Raw genomic sequence first — 23,528 nt, forward strand, 5'->3', positions numbered from 1 at the left:
CTGTACCCTGGTTTGTAAGGTCTAAAAACTCAGGTTTGTTTGTTTGTTTGTTTGTTTTAATTAGCTATTAGGGTTCTGCCTGGCTCAGAGGGTTTGCCCTCAGATTAGAAGCTGGGAAACAAGGATCTTATGTAGGACTCTTCCCTTCTTCCAAGTGTCAGCTTCTCTCAAGAATCTACCTACTCTTGTTTGCTCTCTAGTGTTGATATTTGTATTTTGTTTAGAGTTTGTGGTTGTTATGTGTGACAGGGTTTGTCCAGTAGGAACTTGCTCTGCTATACCAGAATCAAAACCAGGGACTTTTTATTTTTAACTTTTTATTTTATATTGGAGTATAGTTGATTAACAACGTTGTGTTAATTTCAGGTGTACAACAAAGTGATTCAGCTACATATACATGTATCTATTCTTCAAATTCTTTTCCCAATTAGGTTGTTAATAGAATATTGAGCAGAGTTCCCTGTGCTAGTTCCTTATTGGTTATCCATTTAAAATATAGCAGTGTGTACATGTCAATCCCAAACTCCCTAACTATCCCTTCCACCCACCCTTCCCTTATAGTAACCATAAGTTCGTTCTCTAAGTCTGTGAGCCTGTTTCTGTTTTGTAAGTAAGTTCATTTGTATCACTTTTTTTTTTTTGCAAATGATGTGACAAATGATTAATCTCCATAATTTACAAACAGCTCATGTGGCTTAATATCATCAAAACAAACAACCCAATCAAAAAATGTGCAGAAAACCTAAATAGACATTTCTCCAAAGAAGGCATACAGATGGCCAAGAGACACATGAAAAGATGTTCAACATTGCTAATTATTAGAGAAATGCATCAAAACTACAATGAGATATCATCTCACACCAGTCTGAATGGCTATCATCAAAAAAAAAGGAAAGAAAGAAACTGGGGATTTTAGATATGGTTCCTCAAGCTGTCTTCCATCTGATGGAGAATTCTTGAGACTTTCCATGCATAGTAGAATCTACTCATTCTCACAAAATCAGAACTATATTTCTTTTGTGTTAAGAGTAGAGTTGCTTCTTTTCTTAAAATTTGAAATATTTGTATTTAAATATTTCAGGCCTTGAGAAAAGGAGTAATGAAATGTTTACTGTAGTTATAATTTCGTAGATTCAAGGTCACTTTTCCTATGGAAAATCAATAGGAAGCTATAGCTACAGAAGTTATCCACCATTCTGCCTGAGAAGTGTGCAGTAAATGTTTATGCTCAAATCATCATCTTGGCTATCTATGCACTTTAGAAAAGTAATAATTATGATAATAAATTAATAAAAATACCAATGAATACTTTCCCCCCATATTACATCCTAGGAAGTAGCACATGCTCTGAAAATTGAGAACAGAGTTCTTCGGGAACAACTGAAACAAGCTTTACAGGTAAAAAGATATCATGTTCCTTTGAAATTGTTAACAAGGGAAGAAAATATCTATAAACAACTTTTTAAATGAATAATTTTAACTTTGTAAACTAATAGGTCTATATATTGTATTATTTTGCCAGGTTTAAAGTATTCTCATTTTATGCAATGGAAATATATTAATAAAATTTAGTATGTATTCTTTCCAAAACAGTAAGCTAGAAAGAAAATTGATATACAAGCTTAAAGCAATTTATTTCTAGATACAAATGGGTTTTTTTTGAAATTAGCATAATTATTATAGGATATATTGAGATAAGAAACTGGTGATTTCACAGAAGAACAATTAAGGAGGATTTGCTCATCCAAAAGTCAATATAAAATATAAAAACACAATAACTAAAGCAGCGTGGTTCTGGATTTGGTACTGAATGAAAAGTCCAGAAACAGATTCAAATGAATATAGTAATTCTATAGTTTATAGTTTTAGTTATTAAAATTTTTTCATAGAAGGATAAAATAGTCACAATAAACTACTGTGAAAACATTGTTGGGTTTCTAGTTAATGTAATACACTAAAATAAGTTGCGGATTGGTTTAAGATCCAAAAGTAATAAATGAACTATTAATATATTGGAAGAAACACTGAGTAACAATTACATGTCTTGGCTAGAACAAGGCTTCCTAAGCATTATACCATAAAGGAATATGTTAATATATTTGGCTATATATAAAATAAAACTTTTTATGGTTAAAAAATTCATGAGATACAAAGATAAATGGAAAATCTTTACAAAATGTTTTATATCAAGATCTTTTACAAATCTACAGGAAATATGGATATTCTTCCTCCTAAATAGACAAAGGACACAAATAGGCAAGTCATAATTGAGAAACACACATGGTCAATAAATGCATACAAATATATTCATCCTTACTAGTTATCAAATAAATGCATTTTAAAATAGCGGAGGGATACATATTTTTTACCTACCATTTTGTTAAAAATTTAAGGAACAGAAATAACGAGTATTTGTGGATTTATGCTGCAATGAGCAGTCTTTCACATACTTCTATTGTCAGTATGGATTGATACTTTTCTGGAAGAAAATACATAACAAAAATCTTGGAAAGACATAGTCTTTACAGTGAACCATTCCATTTCTAAAAATTTATTGTAAAAAAGAAAAAAATGTACAAAGATTTTGTACAAGTATGTAGAATAGAAAAATTTTAATAGCAAATTTTTAAAAATTACCAATATGTCCACTGATAAGAAATTTGCTAAATTAATTAAGGTATATTATTAAAATATATTTCTGTTAGCTATTCTGATTTGGATGTATATTTATCATCATGAAAACATACCTTATGACATTATTTAATGAAAAGAGCATATTATGCCTCTATGTATAGTATGATCCAATCTAGATAAAAGTTTAAAAATACATATACACATATGCACTAGCTATAATTAGAAATACTTAAAAAGAGTATATATCAACATGTTAACAGTGAGCTTTCTGTGTGTGGTGAGACTGTGAACTTTTTTCTTTCTTTCATACAAATAACTTCTGTTAAAGTGACATTAAAAAATTTATTCTAGAAATAAATTACTTTTCACATTTTCTTTTATTATTTGGCATTACAGATCTTAATTATCTTGGGTACATTCTTGTATAATGTATGCATTTTATTAACTTTTATTGTACCTGTATTATAATTAGAGCCTTAAAAAACAGTGGCCAGTAGAACCTCTTACGTATAAAAATAGCCCTTTAAGTAGAAGAGGTTTCTTCATAGTTTTAAATTTTAATTTGGATCTGTTAAACTATGGATTATACCAGTGGTTTAACTTAGTTTCCTCTAACTCTGTAAAAATAAAATTAAGAACCAGTGTGTCCATGAATATATGAAGATTCCTGAAAGTTGTCGTGTTGGCAGGAAAATGTCATAGAAATAATCCTTGACAAAGTTACTTTTTTAAAAACAGGAAGCTGAAAGAGCTAAGGAGCAACTTGGCTATTTCCAAAATCAAGAAATGGAGTTACTTAAAAGTGAGGGAAAGACCAAGACAACAGCAGAAATGGGTATTGATAAAATAAAAGTTAAAGGTGAAGATTCAAAATATATACCATTGGAGAAAGACACAAGAAAAACACTAGTGGCAGATTCAGGTGGACAAAAAGAAAATGATAAAATTAAACATCCACAGGTAAGGAAATAACCAAAACAGTAATAAGTGTTGTAAGAAGTTTAACCTTTTATATTATTATTTACTTCACTTGTATATTATTATAATTTTTTTTTTTTTTTTGCGGTACCCGGGCCTCTCACTGTTGTGGCCTCTCCCGTTGCGGAGCAACAGGCTCTGGATGCGCAGGCCCAGCAGCCATGGCTCACGGGCCTAGCTGCTCTGTGGCATGTGGGATCTTCCCGGACTGGGGCACGAACCCGTGTCCCCTGCATTGGCAGGCGGACTCTCAACCACTGCGCCACCAGGGAAGCCCTGTATATTATTTAAAAAATTTTTCTATGCACTATCTTTTGCTTGGAATTTTGCCTTTTGCTTTTTGGTTATATCAGTTCATTATTATATGGAATTTGAATCTATAAATTAACTGTGTATTGATTTTTGTGGGTTTTTGGTAATCCAGATATTTCCTTTTTTGTTCAGAACAGTTGATCCAATACAGACTTGTCAGATATAAAATAATGTTTTATCTTTAAACATTTTTTATTGAGGTATAATTGACATACATTATATTATTTTCAGGTATACAATATGATGATTCAGTATTTACATATATTGTAACTCAATCACCACAAGTCTAGGTAACATGAATCACTATACATAATTACAGAACTTTTTTTCTTGTAATGAGAACTTTTAACATTTACTCTGTTAGCAACTTTCAAATATGCAGTGTAGTATTATTAACTGTCGTCACTATGCTGTACATTACATCCCCTAGACTTGTTTATTTTACAAGTGGAAGTTTGTACCTTTTGACTCCCTTCACCCATTTTGCCCAGCCCCCACCCCCAGTTCCTGCCTCTGGCAACTACCAATCTGTTCTCTGTATCTATGCGCTTAGTTTTTGTTTTATTTTGTGTTAGATTCCACATGTAAGTGAGATCATATGGTATTTGTCTTTCCCTGTCTGACTTATTTGACTTAGCATAATCCTCTCAAGGTCCATCCATGTTGTCACAAATGGCAAGGTTTCATTGTTTTTCATGGCTGAATAATATTTTACTGTGTGTGTGTGCACGTGTGCGTGTGTGCATGCACTTATGTATGTGTGTGTGTATATATATATATATAATATTTTCTTTATCTGTTCACCCAACAGTGGACACATAGGCTGTTCCCATACCTTGGCTAATGTAAATAATGCTGCATTAAACATGGGACTGCATATATCTTCTCCAGTTAGTGTTGTCATTTACTTTGGAAAAATATCCAGAAGTGGATATTTCCTGGATCATCTGGTAGTTGTATTTTTAGTTTTTCTGAGGAACCTCCATACTCTTTTCCATAGTGGCTGCACCAATTTACATTCCCACCAACAGTGCACAAGGGTTTCCTTTTACCTATTCTCACCAACACTTTGTTATTTCTTGTCTTTATGCCAATAGCAATTCTGACAGGTGTGAGGTGATGTCTCATTGTGGTTTGGATTTGCATTTCCCTGTTGATTAGTGATTTTGAGCATCTTTTCATGTACCTATTGGCCATATGTATGTCTTCTTTGGAAAAATGTCTGTTCAGATCATCTGCTCATTTTTTACTCAGATTGAAACTATTTTTTTTTTGCAATTGAGTTTTATGAGTTCTTTATGTATTTTGGATATTAACCCTTTATTAGATATATGATTTTCCCCAATTTAGTAGGTTGCCATTTCATTATGTTGATAGTTTCCTTTGCTCTGCAGAAGCTTTTTCGTTTGATGTAGTTCCACTTGTTTATTTTTGCTTTTGATGTCTTGCTTTTGGTGTCAAACCCCCCAAATTCAATAAGACCTATGTCAAGGAATTTACCGTCTATGTTTCTTTTAGAAGTTTTATGATTTCATGTCTTACATTCAAGTGTTTAATTCGTTTGGAGTTAATTTTTTTGTATGGTGTAAGAAAGTGGTCCAGTTTCATTCTTTGCATGTGGTTTTCCAGTTTCCCAACACCATTCATCAAAGAGACTGTCCTTTCTCCGTTGTATATTCTTGGCTCCTTCATCATAAATTGATTGACCATATATGTGTGGGTTTATTTCTGGGCTCTCTACTCTGTTCCATTGATTGATGTCTGTTTTTCCCCCCATATCATACTGTTTTGATTTCCATAGCTTTGTAATATCGTTTGAAGTCAGGGCACATGATGCCTCCAGCTTTGTTCTTCTTTCTCAAGATTGCTTTGACTATTCAGGGTCTTTTATGGTTCCATACAAATTTCAGGATTGTTTGTTCTATTTCTGTGAATATGCCATTCAAAATTTGATAAGGAATGCCTCAAACCTGATGATTGTTTTCAGTATTATGGACATTTTAACAATATTAATTCTTCCAATCCATGAGCATGGAATATCTTTCCACTTATTTGTGTCTTGCGCCATCAAGGACATATAGTTTTCAGTGTACAGGTCTTTCACTTCCTTTGTTAAATTTATTCCTAGCTATTTTATTCTTTTTGATGCAATTGTAAGTGGCATTGTTTTCTTAAGTTCTCTTTTGGATAGTTCATTTTTATTGTATAGGAATGCAATAGATTTTTGTTAATCAGTTTTGTATCCTGCAACTTTATATTTATAACAGTTTTTTGGTAGTCTTTAGGGTTTTCTCTATCATGTCATCTGCAAATAGTGACAGATTTATTTTCTCCTTTCCAGTGTAGATGCCTTTTATTATTATTATTATTATTTTGCCAAATTGCTGTGACTAGGACTTCCAATAATATGTTTGCTAAAAGTGGCAAGAGTGGGCATCCTTTTCTTCTTCCTGATCTTAGAGGAATTGCTTTCAGCTTTTCATCTTTGAGTATTACATTATCTGTGAGTTTTTTATACATGGCCTATTTTTTGTTGAGTACGTTTCCTCTATACCCACTTTGTTGAGAGTTTTTGTCATAAATAAATGTTGAATTTTGTGAAATGTTTTTTTCTTTTACAGCTATTGAGATGATCATACAACATTTATTCTTCATTTTGTTAATGTGGTATATCACATTGATTGATTTGTGGATATTGAACCATTTCTGCAGCCCTGGTAGAAATCCCTCTTGCTCGTGATGTATGATCCTTTTAATAGATTGTTGTTATCAGTTTGCTAACATTTTGTTGAGGATTTTTGCATCTGTGTTATTAAGGGATGTTTGTCTGTAATTTTCTTCTCTTGTGGTGACCTTGTCTGGTTTTGGTATCAGAGTAATGCTGGTCTTGTAAAACGAGTTTGGAAATATTTCCTCCTCTTTGTTGTTTGGATGAGTTTGAGAAAGATTGGTGTTTATCCTTCTGTGGATATTTGATGGAATTCACCAGGAAAGTGTCCTGGTCCTGGACTTTTGTTTGTAAGGAGTTTTATTTATTTATTTTCTTAAACATCTTTATTGGAGTATAATGCTTTACAGTGGTGTGTTAGTTTCTGCTGTATAACAAAGTGAGTCAACTATATGCATACATATATCCCAATATCTCCTCCCTCTTGCGTCTCCCTCCCACCCTCCCTATCCCACCCCTCTAGGTGGACACAAAGCACCGAGCTGATCTCCCTGTGCTATGCGGCTGCTTCCCACTAGCTATCTGTTTTACATTTGGTAGTGTATATATGTCCATGCCACTCTCTCACTTCGTCTCAGCTTACCTTTCCCCCTCCCTGTGTCCTCAAGTCCATCCTCTATGTCTGCATCTTTATTCCTGCATCTTTACTGTAGACAATTTCTCTGCTTTTAGTAAAAGTATCTGGATTTGAAGAAATCACTGTGAACAAACACTGGAAAATCTGATAGGTTCCAGGGAAAATGATCATTAGCTTTATAAATGTACTGAATATGAGGTTAAACTTAGTAGCAAGAACCCACAAGGCTATTTTCTTTTTTATACTGTTACTTGTATGTATTTATTGTAACAGCATGTATTCTTTGTAGAACATTTAAAATATTCAGAAAATAACAAGGAAAGAATAAATATCCCTAACAATGCCAATTTCCAGAGATAATAAATAAAATTATGGATTCATTATCCTTAATAGTAGTAATCAGTCTGTTCAATTTTTCTTTCTTCATGATTCAGTCTTAGAAGGTTGTATATTGTAGGAATTTATGAATTTATTCTTGATTGTCCATACTATTGGTGTATAATTGTCATAGTAGTCCCTTTGGATCCTTTGTATCTCTGTGATATCAGTTGTCATGTTTCCTCTTTTATTTCTGATTTTATTTATTTGAGCCTTTTATCTTTTTTTCTTTGTGAGTCTAGCTAATTGTCATTTTTGTTTATCTTTTCAAAGAACCAGCTCTTGGTTTTATTGATTATTTTTTGGTCATTTCTTTAGACTCCATTTCATTATTTCTGATGGGATCTTTGTTATTTCCTTTCTTCTACGAAAGTTGGGCTTTGTTCTTCTTTTTCTCAGAGTGTAAATTTATGTTATTTATTTGAAATTTTTCTTATTTGTGAGTTAAGCATTTATTACTATGAACTTTTCTCTTAAAACTGCTTTCATTGCATCCCCTATATTTCAGTATGTTGTATATCCATTTTCTTTTGTCTCAAGGTACTGTTTTAATTTCCTTCTTGACCCATTGGTTGTTCAGTAGCATGTTGTTTCATCTTCACATATTTGTACATTTTCCAGTTTTCTTCTTGTAATTTATTTCTATTTTCATAATATTGTGGTTGGAAAAGATAATATGATTTTACTCTAATCCTAAATTTGTTAAAACTTGTTTTGTGGCCTAACATGTAATCTATCCTGGAGAATGTTCTGTGTGCACTTGAGAAGAATCTGTATCCTGTTTCTTTTGGATGGAATGTTCTATATATATCTGTTAAGTTAATCTGATCTAATATGTCATTTAAAGACAATCCTTTCTTATTGATTTTCAGTTTGAATGATCTATTCGTTGATGTAAGTGGGGTATTAAAGTCCCCTACTATTATTGCATTGCTATATATTTCTCCCTTTAGGTCAATTAATAGTTGGTTTATATATTTGTTGCTCCTATATTGCATGCATAATATTACATCCTCTTGTTGGGTTGACCCCTTTATCATTATGTAATACCCTTCTTTGTCTCTTGTTATGGTTTCTGTTTCAAATTTTGTCTGATAGAAGTATAGCTACTCTAGCTTTCTTTTGGTTTCCACTTGCATGGAATATCCTTTTCCCATCCCTTCACTGTCTGTGCCTTATTTCTCTCTTCCCTTGTGGTTTGCTTTCTTTAGTGGTATGCTTAGATTCATGTCTTATCATCTTTTGTGTATCTGCTATAGGTTTTTGCATGGTGGTTACCTTGAGGCTTTCATGTAAAAAGTTATATTTGTAACAGTCTATTTTAAGTTGATAACAACTTCAGTTTAAATACATTCTAAAGCTCTACATTTTTACTCTCCCCCTGCCATGTTTCATGTTTTGGATGTCACATTTTACATCTTTTTGTCTTGTGTATTTCTTAACTAATTATTGTGGTTGCAGTTATTTTTACTGCTTTCGACTTCTGACTTTCACACTAACTTTATAAATGATTCATTCACTACGTTTACTATATATTTACCTTTGTCAGTGAGATTCACACTTTCACATGTTTTCTTGTTACTAATTAGCACCCTTTCTTTTTAGCTTAAAGAAGTCACTAAACATTTCTTGTTAGTCTTGTTTAGTGGTGATGAGCTCCTTTGGCTTTTGCTTGTCTGGAAAACTATCTCTATTTCAATTCTGAACAAAGATGTTGCCAGGTAGAGTACTGGATGGGAATCTTTTTCTTTCAGCACTTGGAGTATATCACAACACTCTATTCTGGCCTGTGATGTTTCTGCTGAAAAATATGCTGACTCCTTTTTTTTTCTTTTTCTTTTGTTTTAATTTTTTGGCCACACCATGCAGCATGCGGGATCTTAGTTCCCTGACCAGGGATCAAACCCGTACCCCCTGCAGTGGAAGCACAGAGTGGAGTCTTAACCACTGGACTGCCAGGGAAGTCCATATGCTGACTGTTTAATGGAGGTGCCCCGTTGCTTTTTTTTTCTTTCTTGCTGTTTTTAAAATTATCTCTTTGTCCTTAACTTTTGACATTTTAATTATAACGTGTCCTGGTGTGGACCTCTTTGAGTCCAGTTTATTTTGAATTCTCTGGCCTTCCTGGATCTGGATGCCTGTTTCTTTCCCCAGCTTAGGGATTTTGTACGCATTATTTCCTCAAAAAAGCTTTCTGCTTTTTCTCTCTCCTTCTTCTGGGAATCCTGTAATGTGACTGTTAGTCCACTTGATGTTGTCCTGTTAGTCCCTTAAGCTATCTTCACTTAAAAAATTTTTTTTTAATTTTTGCTGCTCTGATTAGGTGGGTTCCTGTGCCCTGTCTGAGTTCTCTTATCCTTTCTGCTGCTTCATCTAGTCTGCTCTTGAACCCCTCTAGTGTATTTTTCAGTTAATTTATTGTATTCTTTAGCTCTCTGGCTTCTATTTTTTAATTTTTATTTTTTTAAATTTATTTTATTGAAGTATACAGTAAGCCCCTTACATACGAATGAGTTCTGTTCCAAAAGCATGTTCATGAGTCCATTTTGTTGGCATAAGTTCAGGAAAGTTAGCCTACGTACCCAACTAACACAATTGTCTATATAGTACTGTACTGTAATAGGTTTATAATACTTTTCATACAGGTAATACATAAAAAACAAACACAAAAGTAAACATTTTTAATCTTATAGTACAGTGCCTTGAAAAGTACAGTAGAACAGTACAACAGCTGGCATCGAGTGAACAGGCAAAAAGAGTTATAGACTGGAGGAGGGAGTGGAGGTGGGAGATGGTAGAGCTGAAGGATCAGAAATAGGAGAGGGAGGGCAAGCTGCATTTTCACTCACGCCTGACATTGATGACACAGGTTCTGGTTCCTTGCTGGATTCAAGTCTAACTATCCTCTTGAAAAACGGTTCCAGTGATGTCTAGTTAGTAGTTCTTTTTTTCTTGTCATAGATGACATGGTAGCTCTGGATTGCATTCTGAATGGCTGCTGCAACCTTCATGAGTACTGTTCTACATTCAGGTCCTATGCCTCAAAAACTAACATTGCTTCCTCAAATAAAGAAAATCCCCTTGCCATTTCCTGCACTGTGAATCTCTTCAGTTCTTCAGTACTTCTTCTTCTTGTCGCTCCACTCTCTCAATTATTTTCACTTTTGTTTCCATTATTATCGCTTGGTGCTTCTTAGCAGTACCAGCTACATCACCACTGCTTTTACACTTGCTTCCGGACATCCTGGGCTTGAAATAAAGATACTGTACTGCTGTACTCCATACAGTGCTGTACAGTAAAGTACACAAAAGCACAACCACTTGTAGAGGATGCATGCACATGACAGTTTACACCAGACATGTGAACTAACTTACGTGATTGGACATGCAAACGCATGTTCACATCTTTGAAAGTTCGCAATTTGAAGGTTCATATGTAGGGGACTTACTGTAGTTGATTTACAATGTTTTGTTAATTTCTGCTGTACAGCACAATGATTCAGTTATATGTGTGTGTGTGTGTGCGTGTGTGTGTGTGTATATATATATATACACACACACGCACGCACACACACGCACGCACACACACGCACATACATTCTTTTTCATATTCTTTTCCATTATACTTTATCACAGGATATTGAATATAGTTCCCTGGGCTATAAATTAGGAACTTGTGGTTTATCCATTCTGTATAATTTATCCCTCCCCTACCCTCTTTCCCCTCTGGTAACCATAAGTTTGTTTTCTGTGTCTGTGAGTCTGTTTCTGTTTTGTAGATAAGTTCATTTATGTCACATTTTAGATTCCACATATAAGTGATATCATATGGTATGTCTTTCTCTTTCTGACTTCACTTAGTGTGATAATCTCTAGGTCCATCCATGTTGTTGCAAATGGCATTATTTCATTCTTTTTTATGGCTGAGTAATATTCCATTGTGCATATGTACCACATCTTCTTTATCCATTCAACTGTTGATGGACATTTAGGTTGTTTCCATGTCTTGGCTATTATGAATAGTGCTGCTATGAACATAGGGGTGCATGTATCTCTTTGAATTATAATTTTGTCCAGATATGCACCCAGGAGTGTTTTGCTGGATCACATGGCAACTCTATTCTTAGTTTTTTGAGGAGCCTCCATACTGTTTTCCATAGTGGCTGTACCAGTATGCATTCCCACCAACAGTGTAGGAGGATTCCCTTTTCTCCACACCCTCTCCAGAATTTGTTATTTGTAGATATTTTTAATGATGGCCATTCTGACCAGTGTGAGGTGATACCTCATTGTAGTTTTGATTATCTTTCTCTAATAATTAGAGATGTTAGCTCTATGACTTCTGTTTGGATTTTTCTTGGATTTTTCTTACATTTTCTTTCTCTTTGTTGAAGTTCCTACTGTGTTCCATTCTCCTTAGTTTGGTGAGCGTATTATTATGACCATTACTTTGAACCCTTTCTCAGGTGTTACTTATCACTGTTTCATTAATGTTTTTTCTGTCTATTTAAAATTGAAGTATAGTTGATTTATAGTATTGTATTAGTTTCAGATGTACAACATAGTGATTTAATATTTTTATAGCTCATAATCCATTTAAAGTTATTACAAAACAATGGCTATATTTCCCTGTACTATACAGTGTATCCTTGTTGCTTATCTATTTTATATATAGTGGTTTGTATCTCTGAATGTTATTTTTGTTTGGATGGCCTTGTGTAAGGTGACCTTGTCGTTCAACCCTGCCTTAGGTCTGGGTTGTCTCTCAAACCTTTGTTGTTGTCCAAGCAGCCTATTTTAGTTGTAATAATTCTCAGTTATTGAGGGTGTTCCTAGACCAGTGTCTTAGAGGGGAGATCTCATTCCTAGATTCAGGCTGATTTGAAGTGAGACCCTCCGCTAATAGCTTTTAAAGGATGCAAATATGTACAGCCCCATGTGACTGCAAGTGTAAGCCCTGCTGGCCCCCAGAACTGGGCAAACTAGAGGTGTCCTGGGCAGCAGTCAAAAAATTGGGGCTCCAGACAAGTGTACAGGCTCCTTTCTGTGAGATACTGTTGCTGACCAGGGTCCTTGGACTCTTTAATGAATAGAGATTGATGAGGTCAGACAAGAAATTGAGGCAAGGTTTTATTGGGACTCATGCTGCAGCATGAGGGAGTAGAAACAAGTCCACGTGGTCTAATGTAGTGGTGGTCTAATGTGTAATCTAAGTCAGTGTTTCCGTATTGATTTTCTGTCTGGATTGTCTGTCCATTTATGTGAGTGGGATGTTAAAGTCCCCTACTGTTATTGTGTTACTGCCAGTTTCTCTCTTTATGTTTATTAATATTTGCTTTACGTATTTAGGTGCTCCTGTGTTGGGTACATATATATTTACAATTGTTTTACCTTCTTGGATTGATCCCTTTATCATTATTTAATGCCCTTCTTTGTTTCTTGTTATAATCTCTAAGTCTATTTATTTTTGATATAAGTATTGTTACCCCAGCTTTCTTTTGCTTTCCATTTTACATGGAATACCTTTTTACATCCCCTCACTTTCAGTCTGTTGTATGTCTTAGATCTGAAGTGAGTCTCTTGTAGCCACCATATATATATATATATATATATATATATATATATATATTTAGTTTTTGTATCCATTCAGTCAGTCTGTGTCTTTTGATTGGGGCATTTATTCTGTTTACATTTAGTGCGATTATTGATTAGTATGTTCTTATTGCCATTTTGTTAATTGTTTTGGATTTGGTTTTGTAGGTCTTTTTTCCCCTTTCTTCTTTTGTTCTTTTGTGATTTGATGACAGTCTTCAGTGTCATGTTTGGATTCTTTTCTCTTTGTGTGTGTGTCTATAATAGGTTTTTGGTTTGAGGTTACCATGAGATTTATATATAGGAATCTCTCAATATATATATGATTATTTCCAATTTCTGATTTCTTAATTTCAAATGAATTTTAACAACCCTGTATTTTTACTTCCTTTCCACCATGATTACTGTTTTAGACATCATCTTTTACATCTTTTTGTTTTGTGTATCCCTTAAATGCTTATTGTGAATATAGATAATTTTACTACTTTTGTCTTTTAACCTTCCTGCTAACTTTGTGTGTGGTTGATTTACTACCTTTACTGTATATTTGCTTTTATCAATGAGCTTTTTCCTTTTGTACTTTTTATGTTTCTAGTTGTTGTCTTTCCTTTTTCACATGGAGAAGTTCCCTTAACATTTCTCATAATGCTAGTTTGGTGATGCTGAACTCTTTGCTTTTACCTGGTTGTAAAACTTTTGCTCTATCCATCAAATCTGAAAGAAAACCTTGTGGGGTAGAGCATTTCTTGTTGTAGGTTTTCCCTTTCATCATTTAAAATATACCATGCCACTCCCATCTGGCCTATAGAGTTTCTGCTGAAAAGTTAGCTGATAGACTTACAGAAGTTGCCTTGTACCTAACTTGTTGCTTTTCCCTTGCTTTTAATATTCTCTCTTCATCTTATATTTTCTCATTTTAATTACAGTGTGTCTTGGTATGGTCCTCTTTGGGATGATTGTGTTTGGGACTCTCTGTGCTTCCTGGACCTTGGTGTGCATTTCCTTTCCCAGGCTAGGGAAGTTTTCAGCTATTATGTCTTCAATTATGTCCTCTGCCCCTTTTTCTCTCTTCTCCTTCAGGGATGCCTCTAATGCCAATGTTAATAGACTTGATGTTGTCTCAGAGGTCTTTTAAACTGTCTTAATTTCTTTTTTATTCTTTTTTCTTTTCATTATTCCTTTTCCAGCTCACTGTTCCATTTCTCTGTATCATTTAATCTCCTATTGATTCCTTGTAGTGTATTTTTCATTTTAGGTATTGTATTTTTCAGCTCTATTTGGTTCTTCTTTTTATCTTCTAACTGTTAAGCTTCTCACTGTGTTCATTCTTCTCCCAAGTTGTTTGATTATTTTCATGATTATTACCTTGAACTTTTTGTTGGGTAGATTGCCTATTTCCATTTAACTTAGTTCTTTCTCTGGGACTTTATCTTGTTCCTTCGTTTGGAACATGTTCCTCTGTTGCCTCATGTTGCCTAGTTTTCTGTTTTTCTTTCTGTGTATCTTGGAGAAGGAGCCTTTTGTAGGAGACGTCCTATGCGTCCCAGCAGCACACTCCGCTCTGGTCACCAGAGCTGTCTGTTCTAGGAGTGACCCCTATGTGGGCAGGCTGACTACCATGAGTAGTCTCCTAGGTGTGGCTGGGCCCTGGTCTGGTTGGTTGCCAGGCCTTGCCATGTGTGGAGGCTCTCAGCCATTGGTTGACAGGGCTGTGTCATGAGGTAGCTGGCTGTGGAACCCTGGGGGCTTTTAGGGCTAGTCCTGGCCCACTGGTGGGCAGAGCTGTGTTCTGGGGTGGGTGTTTGCTGGGCTGGTATTCCCAGATCTAGTGTCAGCCTGCTGCCACGTGGGGCTGGTTCCTGACAGGGCTGGCTGAGGGGTCCAAAGTATCTCATAACTGGTGTTGGCCTGTTAGTGGATGGCACCAGGTCTTGGGGTCCTGGAGCTGGTGTCAGTGTGCTGATAGGCAGGGCTGGGGCCCAAGGTGTCCTAGGGCTAGTGCTGGCTCACTGGTGGGCAGAGCTGAATCTTGGGTAAGTCCTGGGTCTCTGGCTGTAGGTCCCTGGGAGTCCCAAAGCTGGTGTTTACTCACTGGTAGGTTGGGCTAGATCCCAGAGCCACTGACTACGGAGCCCATGGTGTCCCAGTGCTGGTGTTGGCCTGCTGGTGAGTAGGTCCAGGGCCCAGGGGGTTGCAGCACAGGTGCTGGCCTCCTGGTGGGCAGCTGAATCCTGATAAGGTAGGCTGCAGGGTTGTGATGATCCTGGGCTGGCATTTGCCCACTGGTGGTGTGGGTCAGGGCTCAAGGGGTCCCAGGGCTGGTGCCCACCCACCAGTATGTGAATCCACATCCTGGACCTAGTTCTGACCCACTGGTAGGCCACTGGTAGGTCCTGGTGTCTCTGGCTGTTGGACCTAGGGGTACCGGAAGTGGTGTCAGACTGCTGATGGGCAGGGCTGGTTCATGACATAGCTAGCTGTAAGGTCTGGGATGTCCTGAAGCTTGTTTCAGTCTGGTGGTGGGTGGAGCCAGTTGTCTGGGCAGCTGGCTGATGGGCCTGAGGTGGCTAATACCTGGTGTTCATCTGCTAGTGGGTGGGGCTGGGGCCCAGGGGGTCCCAGGGCTGGTGTCTGCCTGCTGGTGGATAGGGCTATGTCCCAGGGTGGCTGTGGGCTCGGGGCATCTTAAGGCAGCTAGTGGGTATGTCCCTGCCTGGCTAGTTACTTGGCCTGAGAACCTTGGTTCCAGTTCTGACAGACTGGTGGCCAGGGCTGGGTCCCAGTGCTAATAAGCTAGAGGGAGTATTCCAAAGTGACATTTGTTCTACCAGTGTCCATGTGGTAGAAAGAGCTCCCCAAAATGGCTGACACCATTTGATGTGTCCCCCATGGTGAGCTCCAGTTTCCTCCTGACTTTCTGGTAGGCTCTCCAAGATCAGCAGGTGGGTCTGACTCAGGCTCCTTTCAAATTATTGCTTCTACCATGACTCCTGGACCACGTGAGATGGTGTTTGTGCCCTTTAAGAGTAGAGTCTCTATTTCCCATAGCCTTGTGACTTTCCCGAAAGTAAGCCCCATTGACCATCAAAGCCATATATTCTGGGGGCTTGTCTTCTTGGCGTAGGACTCCTGGGCTGGGAAGCCCAGTGTGGGGCTTGGACCTCCTGTTTCTCAGGGATAACCTCTGCCATTGTAATTATCCTCCCCTTGTGGGTTACTCACTTGGGGCTGTGGATCTTGACTGTACTGTGATTCCACCCCTCTGACCTGTCTTGTTGTGGTTCCTTCTTTGTATCTTTAGTAGAAGATCTTTTCTGCTAATCATCCAGTTTTTCTCATCAATGGTAGCTCTGTAAATAGTTGTCATTTTAGTGTGCCCATTAGAGGAGGTGAGCTCAGGGTGTCCTACTCTGCCATCTTGGCCAAGCTGAGCCTCTGTGTGCCTTTTAAAACCCAGGAGATATATTATCCTTAGCTTGTTATCTAGCATCAATTTCACATTGTATTACTATTACTGAATAATTATAATTGCTTATTTACTATTCTTATAGATTATGAAAATGATTCTTTAGTTATAAATAAATGTTGTTCATATAATCTAATAGCAGATGTTTCGTAATTCTAAAGCTCAGAGAAGGAAAGGGCTAGCCCTGCTATTTCAGATCTTTCACAGATCCTCAAGTCTCAAGATGGATCACCTTTTTTAAACACTTCAAATGAAATTTTAACTGATGAAGATCTGTCCCATCTACTTTCATCAAAGACCCATGATAAATCACTTACAAGAATATTATTGAGCAAAGAAATTCAAAATTCACAGTCTGTTGGAGCATTGCTTCAAGGGAATGAAACAGCGACAGCATCATTCATTTCACCCCCTGTTGTCAAAATGAAGACTCTGGCTACTGACATCTCAAAGGTAAGATACAGTAAAATAACTTGAAAGCTACTTATTTTAATTGCTATACTCCTTCAATATTTTGAATAAATGTTAATTAAAAACATCAATATTTTCTTATTTAAGTGGAATAAAAAGTTTGTCTTTTGATACAACCTGTTTTATATTTAGGATTTTTTTTTTTTTTTTTTTTGAGGTACGCGGGCCTCTCACTGTTGTGGCCTCTCCCGTTGCGGAGCACAGGCTCCGGACGCACAGGCTTAGCAGCCATGGCCCACAGGCCCAGCCGCTCTGCGGCATGTGGGATCTTCCCGGACCGGGGCACAAACCCGTGTCCCCTGCATCGGCAGGTGGACTCTCAACCACTGCGCCATCAGGGAAGCCCTAGAAAATTCTTATTTTAAAATTTGGGGAAAAAGGGAAATGATCAAATTGCTGTACATATTTAACATATATTCACAATTTTTTTATCATGGAAGTTATTAAAGTGGCCTTATAAAAATAATTTTTTAAAGCCATTTGAGTTTAGAGATTGAATCAGGTGAAAATATAAATCTAAACTAGAATCATAATAAAAAATTATTAACATGATGTATTTGGAATTATTTATGAGGAAGAATCACAATATTGCTTGGTGGGTCCCTCCACACCATTAAGTGTTCCCAAATGTCTCTCAGATCCATTAATTGTTCTCATTTTTAAATTTGATACATTCAGGAAATAATGAAAAGTAAAATGTTGCTGTAATGACATTGTAGATATCAAAGAAGGTAATTAGAGTTCTAAGATGTATAATTTTTAATTACTTATTTTAACTTTTGTAATTAAGGCTGATATTTTAGAAGAGAATTTACGAAGTAAGATTAAAAAACAAACTTACGAAGAAGCAAGAGAATTTCAAGGTAAAAAGATTTTCTGTTTTGTAAGATAAAAATGTTAATGATTGTGTGTTCCCATATTATAAGTAAATTACTAAATGTAATTTAATAATAAGTAACATTATAACACACACATATATTCTTTTCTTTTTTAATCTATTTTATTTATTTATTTTTGACTGTGTTGGGTCTTCATTGCTGTGCACAGGCTTTCTTTAGTTGCGGTGAGTGGGGGCTGCTCTTCATTGTGGTGCACGGGCTTCTCATTGCAGTGTGCGGGTTTCTTATCATGGTGGCTTCCCTTGTTGTGGAGCACAGGCTCTTGACGTGTGGGCTTCAGTAGTTGCAGCACGCGAGCTCAGTAGTTGTGGCTCACAGGCTCTAGAGCACAGTTCAGTAGTTGTGGCACATGGGCTTAGTTGCTTCGCAGCATGTGGCATCTTCCCAGACCAGGGCTCGAACCCGTGTCCCCGCATTGGCAGGCGGATTCTCAACCACTGCGCCACCAGGGAAGCCCCACACATATATCCTTTTTCAGATTCTTTTCCATTATAGGTTATTATAAGATATTGAACATAGTTCCTTGTGCTATACGGTTAGCCCTTGTTTTTGGCAGTACACGGGCCTCTCACTGTTGTGGCCTCTCCCGTTGCGGAGCACAGGCTCCGGATGTGCAGGCTCAGCAGCCATGGCTCACGGGCCCAGCCGCTCCGTGGCATGTGGGATCTTGCCGGACCGGGGCATGAACCCGTGTCCCCTGCATCGGCAGGCGGACTGTCAACCACTGCACCACCAAGGAAGCCCAGTTAGCCCTTTTTTATCTATTTTATATATAGTAATGTGTATCTACTAATCCCAAATTCCAAATTTATCTCTCCCTGCCTCTTCTCTTTGTTAACCATAAGTTTGTTTTCCATGTCTGTGAATCTGTTTCTGTTTTATAAATAAGTTCATTTGTATCATTTTAAAAGATTACACAAATAAGTAAGATCATATGATATTTGTCTTTCTCTGTCTGACTTACTTCACTTAGTATGATAATCTGTAGGTCCATCCATGTTGCTACAAATGGCATTATTTCATTCTTTTTTTATGACTAATATTCCATTGTGTGTGTGTGTGTGTGCATACATATATACACACCATCTCTTTATCCATTCTGTCGATGGACATTTAGGTTGCTTCCATGTCTTGGCTGTTGTAAATAGTGCTGGTGTGAACATTGGGGTCCATGTATCTTTTTGAATTAGAGTTTTGTCCTTTCCAGATATATGCCCAGGAGTGTGATTGCTAGATCATATGGTAACTCTATTTTTAGTTTTTGAAGGGTCCTCCAGACTGTTCTCTATAGTGGCTTTACCAGTTTACATTCCCACCAACAGTGTAGGAGGGTTCCCTTTTCTCCACACCCTCTCCAGCATTTATTATTTGTAGACTTTTTGATGATGGCCACTTTGACTGATGTGACATGATACCTCATTGTAGTTTTGATTTGCATTTCTCTAGTAATTAACAGTGTTGAATATCTTTTTCTGTGTGTGATGGCCATCTGTATAACTTCTTTGAAGAAATGTCTATTTAGGTCTTCTGCCCTTTTTTGATTAGCTTGTTTGGTTTTTTGATATTAAGCTATATGAGCTGTTCATATATTTTGGAAATTAATCCTGTGTTGCTTGCATCGTTTGCAAATATTTTCTCCCATCCTGTAGGTTGTGTCTTCATTTGGTTTATGGTTTCCTTTACTGTGCAGAGACTTTCAAATTTAATTAGGTCCCATTTGTTTATTTTTGCTTTTATTTCCATTACTGTAGAAGACAGATCCAGAAAAATATTGATGCAATTTATGTCAAAGAGTGTTCTGCCCATGTTTTCCTCTAGGAGTTTTATAAATAGTATCCAGTCTTACATTTAGGTCTTTAGCAACATAATGATTTGATATTTGTGTATATTGTGAAATGATCACCACAATATGTCTAGTTAACATCCATCACCATGCATAGTTACAAAACATATTTTCTTGTGGTGAGGACTTTAAAGATCTACTCTCTTAGCAAACTTTCAAATATTCAATACAGTATTTTAATTATAGTCATCATGCTGTACATTATGTTGTGGTTTTGATTTGCATTTCTCTAGTGATTAGTGATGTTGAGACTCTTTTCATGTACCTTTTGGCCATCTTTATATCTTTTTAGGAAAAATATCTATTCAGATCCTCTGCCCATTTTTTAATCAGATTAGTTTTTGTTGTTTTGCTATTGAGTTGTATGAGTTTTTCACATATATTATATATTAACCCCTTATCAGATACATGATTTGCAAATATTTTCTCTCATTTGATAGGTTGCCCTTTTGTTTTGTTGTTGGATTTTTGCTTTGCCAGATCATTCCAGTTTGACGTAGTCCTACTTGTTTATATTTGCTTTTTTTGCCTTTGGTTTTATTGTCAAACCCCAAAAATCATTTCCAAGACCAATGTCAAGGAGCTTACTGCCTATGTTTTCTTCTAGGAGTTTTATCATTTTAGGTCTTACATCAAGTTTTGAGTTAATTGTGTATGGTGTAAGATGGTAGTCAATTTCATTCTTTTGCACATGGCTTTCCAGTTTTCCCAGCATCATTTATTGAAGAGACTGTCCTTTTCCCATTGTATATTCTTGGTTCCTTTGTCGTAAATTAATTGACCATATATGTGTGGGTTTGTTCTACTTTCCCTTTTGGCTTGTTTTTGATTCACTGGTTGTTTAAAAGTGTGTATTTAGATTCCACATCTTTGTGAATTCTCCAATTTTTTTGCTATTAATTTCTGTCTTTTTAATATTTATTTATTTATTTGGCTGCCCTGTGTCTTAGTTGTGGCATGCAAGATCTTTTGCTGTGTGCAAGATCTTCGTTGTGGCATGTGGGATCTTTTTAGTTGCGGCATGTGGGATCTTTTTAGTTGCAGCATGCAGGATCTTTTAGTTGCGGTTCACAGGATGTTCGTTGCGGCATGTGGGATTTTCGTCATGGCATGCGGGCTCTTAGTTGCAGCCTGCGAGATCCAGTTCCCTGACCAGGGATTGAACCCAGGCCCCCTGCATTGGGAGCACTGAATCTTAATCACTGGACCACCAGGGACCTCCCTTTGCTATTAATTTGTGGTGTCATTCCACTGTGGTAGGAAAATATACTTGAAGATTTTAGTCTTCTTAGATTTGTTAAGACTTGTTTTTGACCTAACATGTAATCTATCCTAGAGATGGTTCTGTGTGTACTTAAGAATAATGTGTATTCTGCTGCTGGGTGAAATGTATGTACGTTTGTTGGACTATAGCGGTGTTGAAATCCTCAACAACTTTATAGAGTTGTTTTCCAGAGACTTTTTTTGTTCCTTTTTTGGGGTCATATTTCCCTGTTTCTTGTTGTTGCTCAACACCTGTGTTGCTATCCGCATATTTGAAAAAACTATTTCCTCTCCTTCTCTTTACAGACTGGCTTCCTATTGTTTATTTTCTTGACTGATTTTCTTTAATTTATTTATTTGTTATTCAGGTATGATTAACATATAAGACTTCTGTTTCCTTTATTTTCACCCTCTTACACCCCCCAGCTTTATTGAGATATAATTGACATGTAACATTTTGTAAGTTTAAGGAATAAAACATGGTAATCATACACACATATGTTGCAAAATGATTGCCACAATAAGGTTAGTTAACACATCAATCATCTGAAATATTTTTTGTGGTAAGAACATTTAAGATCTACTCTTTTAATAACTTTCAAGTATGTAATACACTGTCATTAACTATAGTCACCAGGCTGTACATTAGCTCCTCGGAACTTATTTATCTTATACCTGGAAATGTGTACCCTTTGGCCAATATCTTCCCATTTCCCCCACTTACAAGCCCATGGTAACCACCATTTTACTCTTGGTTTCTGTGAGTTTGGTTTCTATGATGTTAATATGGGCTTGTCATATAGCTTTTATTATGTTGAGGGATGTTCCTTCTATGCTCAATTTGTTGAGAACTTTTCTTGTAGTATTCTTATCTGGCTTTGGTATCAGGGTAATGCTGACCTCACAAAATGAATTAGGGAGTGTTTTCTCATCTTCAGTTTTTGGAAAACTTTTTGAAGCGTTGGTATTAATTCTTCTCTAAATGTTTCATAGAATTCACCAGTAAACCATCTAACCCTGGGTTTTTCTTTGATGGGAGGTTTTTATTACTGATTCAGTCTCCTTAGTATTAATTTGTTTGTTCAGATTTTGTGTTTTTCCATGATTCAGTGTTGATAGACTGTATGTTTCTTGTAATTTATCAGTTTCTTCTTGATTATCCAATGGTGATGTACAATTTTTATAGTATTCTTATCCTTTTTATTTCTGTGGTGTCCATTATAATTTCTCCTCTTTGATTTTTTATTTGCTTGAGTCTTTGTTTTATTATTTCTCTGTTGAAAGGTTTCTCAATTTTGTTTAACTTAAAAAAAAGCAGCTGTTACTTTATTGATTTTTGTATTATTCTTCTAGTCTCTATTTCTGCTTTGATATTTATTTCCTTTCTTCTGATAACTTTGGGCTTGGATTTTTTTCTTCTTTTTCTAGTACTTACTTGTAAAGTTAGGTTGTTTGAGATCTTTTTTCTAAATATAGATGTTTATTGCTTTAAACTTTCTTCTTAGAACTGCTTTTGATGCATCCCATAAATTTTGGCATGTTGTTTTTATTTTCTTTTTTTCAAGATAATTTTTTATTTTATCTCCATTTGTTCTTTGACTCACTGGTTATTTGAGAGTGTATTGTTTGATTTGCTCTTACCTGTGAATTTTCCAGTTTTTCTCCTGTTATTGATTTCTTTTCTGCAACCATTGGGTTCAGAAAATATACTTGGTATGATTTCAGTGTTCTTAAATTTGCTAAGATTTGTTTTGTTACCTATCATATGATCTACTCTGGAGAATGTTCTGTGTGTTCTTGAAAAGCATGTATATTCTGCTGCTGCTATTGGTGGAATGTTTTGTATATGTCTGTTAGAGCTCGTTGGTCTAACGTATAGTTCAAATTCAATGTTTCCTTATTGATTTTCTGTCTAGATGATCTATCCATTGTTGAAAGTGATGTGTTGAAGTCCCCTTCTTCAACAGAACTATTTTCTCTTTTTTCCCTTCAGATCTGTTAGTATTGCTTAACATGTTTAGGTGCTCTGATGTTGGGAGCATTTATATTTATTGTTTTATTTTCTTGATGAATTGACCCCTTTATCATCATATAATTACCTTATTTGTCTCTTGTTACAGTTTTTGAGTTAAAGTCTATTTTGTCTGATATGAGTATAGCTATATCTGCTCCCTTTTGGTTTCCATGTTGCATAGAATGTCTTCTTCATCTTTCACTTTGAGCCTATGTGTCCTTAAAGATGAAGTGAGTCTCATGGAGGCAGCATGTAGTTGAATCTTATTTTTTTATTTATCCACTCAGCCACTTTGAACATTTTGATTAGTGAATTTATTTCATTTACATTTAAAATATTTATTGAGAGGCAAGGACTTGCTAATGTGTCGTAT

General features: G+C 36.1%; 1 protein-coding gene across 26 annotated transcripts in view; it reads left to right on the forward strand.

Moving 5' to 3' along the window:
* The window catches only part of CCDC7 (coiled-coil domain containing 7), a 287,188-nt gene that overhangs the window by 97,147 nt on the left and 166,513 nt on the right, over nt 1–23,528 (forward strand). For 23 of the 26 annotated variants that reach the window (XM_029236341.1, XM_029236344.1, XM_029236348.1 and 20 more), the window contains 4 exons: nt 1,333–1,398; nt 3,373–3,594; nt 16,873–17,118; nt 17,927–17,999. In XM_029236341.1, coding sequence (XP_029092174.1) covers nt 1,333–1,398; nt 3,373–3,594; nt 16,873–17,118; nt 17,927–17,999 — 607 coding nt within the window. Of the gene's footprint in view, nt 1–1,332; nt 1,399–3,372; nt 3,595–16,861; nt 17,119–17,926; nt 18,000–23,528 lie in introns of those variants that run through there. The other 3 variants (XM_029236325.1, XM_029236328.1, XM_029236347.1) reach the window with 3 other exon arrangements.

The sequence above is a fragment of the Monodon monoceros genome, unplaced genomic scaffold, assembly GCF_005190385.1.
Source record: "Monodon monoceros isolate NGI ecotype Baffin Bay Population unplaced genomic scaffold, NGI_Narwhal_1 Super_Scaffold_21, whole genome shotgun sequence".
NCBI lineage: Eukaryota > Metazoa > Chordata > Mammalia > Artiodactyla > Monodontidae > Monodon > Monodon monoceros.